At 42.8% G+C, this 1,553-nt stretch overlaps 1 protein-coding gene across 1 annotated transcript in view; it reads right to left on the minus strand.

Annotated features, from left to right (window-relative positions):
* Nucleotides 1-1,224: 1,224 nt before the first annotated feature.
* The window catches only part of LOC106338657, a 4,316-nt gene continuing 3,987 nt past the window's right edge, over nt 1,225-1,553 (minus strand). Inside the window, exon 3 of the mRNA XM_013777585.1 lies at nt 1,225-1,551. Coding sequence (XP_013633039.1) covers nt 1,225-1,551 — 327 coding nt within the window. The remainder of the gene's footprint in view (nt 1,552-1,553) is intronic.

A 1,553-nucleotide genomic window follows, 5' to 3' on the forward strand; every position in this document is an offset into this window, starting at 1 on the left:
GGCTGGGAAACGCGGTTATGCACTTGTCCACGAACCCTCCGTCTTAAGGAAGTGTAATGTTCAGTCAATGGTCACCTTTGCAACATGTCAAATCTGCACTGGTGGTCAGTTTCGAGAGTTTTTCATCAAGTGCGTAACAGCTGGCAACACAAACGCTATCTACTATGAAGGGCTCTATGCAGCACTGATCGTAGGTCCTGAGAAATGTATTAGAATATTGCAACCAAATGTCCCAAATCATGATTTATCAACTTTAGCAGTCGGCATTTTCAACGTGTGTATTGGCAATGACAAGGAAGCCAGTAAACTGTTTCAGCAGTTCGAAGCTAATCACTATGACCTTCGCTCGGATGCGATAGTTGGACTGGGAGCTGATCTAGAGTGGCGATTAATATCATTTGGAACGCCATACATGAACAGATATGGTGCATCTTTCAAATTTCCGGATGATGAGGTAGTCAAGTCACCAAGCTGCCTTTATGGCCATGATTACACAGTCGATTTTGAAGGTTCTTGTAAAAACTGCAGGCTATTTTGGATATGCTGCAACATTTCTCACATCCTCTAGGACTTTATTTATGTTATCCTTGATGTTATCTGTTTTCTATCGTATAGATTAAGTATTCGTATACCAAATTGTCCAAACACAAAAAAAGACCATTCCAAAACAGACCCTTCCAAATAGAACCATAAACCATTCCAAATTGGACGTCCATGTCCAAATGGTTTTAGCCCATCTAATTTGGACTTAATAGGTTTCAGTCCATTTGACATCCCTAGTTATGAATGTTAAGTAATAAAAGTGAGTAATTAATGGAATTATTCGTAGACCTTAAGTATTTGAATACCGTCAGTATACGTAGACCTTAAGTATTCGAATACCGTCAGTATTCGAATACCGTCAGTATTCATATACCGTGAGTATTCGTATACCGTCACTATTCGAATACCGTTAGTATTTGAATACCGTCAGTATTCGAATACCGTTAGTATTCGTATACCGTCAGTATTCGAATACCGTTAGTATTCGTATACCGTCAGTATTCGTATAACTAAAGTATTCGTATACCGTCAGTATTCGAATACCGTTAGTATTCGTATACCGTCAGTATTCGAATACCGTTAGTATTCGTATACCGTCAGTATTCGAATACCGTTAGTATTCGTATACCGTCAGTATTCGAATACCGTTAGTATTCGTATACCGTCAGTATTCGAATACCGTTAGTATTCGTAGGTGCTGGAGTCGGTGCCGGAGCTGTCTGGGTAGTTGTCCATCCTGAACTGCCCAGAACCCAATGTGTCGTCGGTCCAGTCGGAAGCGTCGTCATCCACGTCCGTGTCCATCTGCAACCACTCCCAGTAGTCACCTTCATCATCGTCCTTTAACCCCGTCTCTTCTTCGCCGGGGTATCCATAACCCTCATCCTCCGGGTCACCTTTTCTCTCCGCCTTGCGAGCACGTTTGCTACTGCGGTGATCGGGGCTTGTGCGGCGGCGTTTGAGAGGGCTGGATGGAGGTGTTTCCTTTAACCCCTCCTCAACTTCCTCCT

The sequence above is a fragment of the Brassica oleracea genome, chromosome C4 (assembly GCF_000695525.1).
Source record: "Brassica oleracea var. oleracea cultivar TO1000 chromosome C4, BOL, whole genome shotgun sequence".
Classification (NCBI taxonomy): Eukaryota; Viridiplantae; Streptophyta; class Magnoliopsida; order Brassicales; family Brassicaceae; genus Brassica; species Brassica oleracea.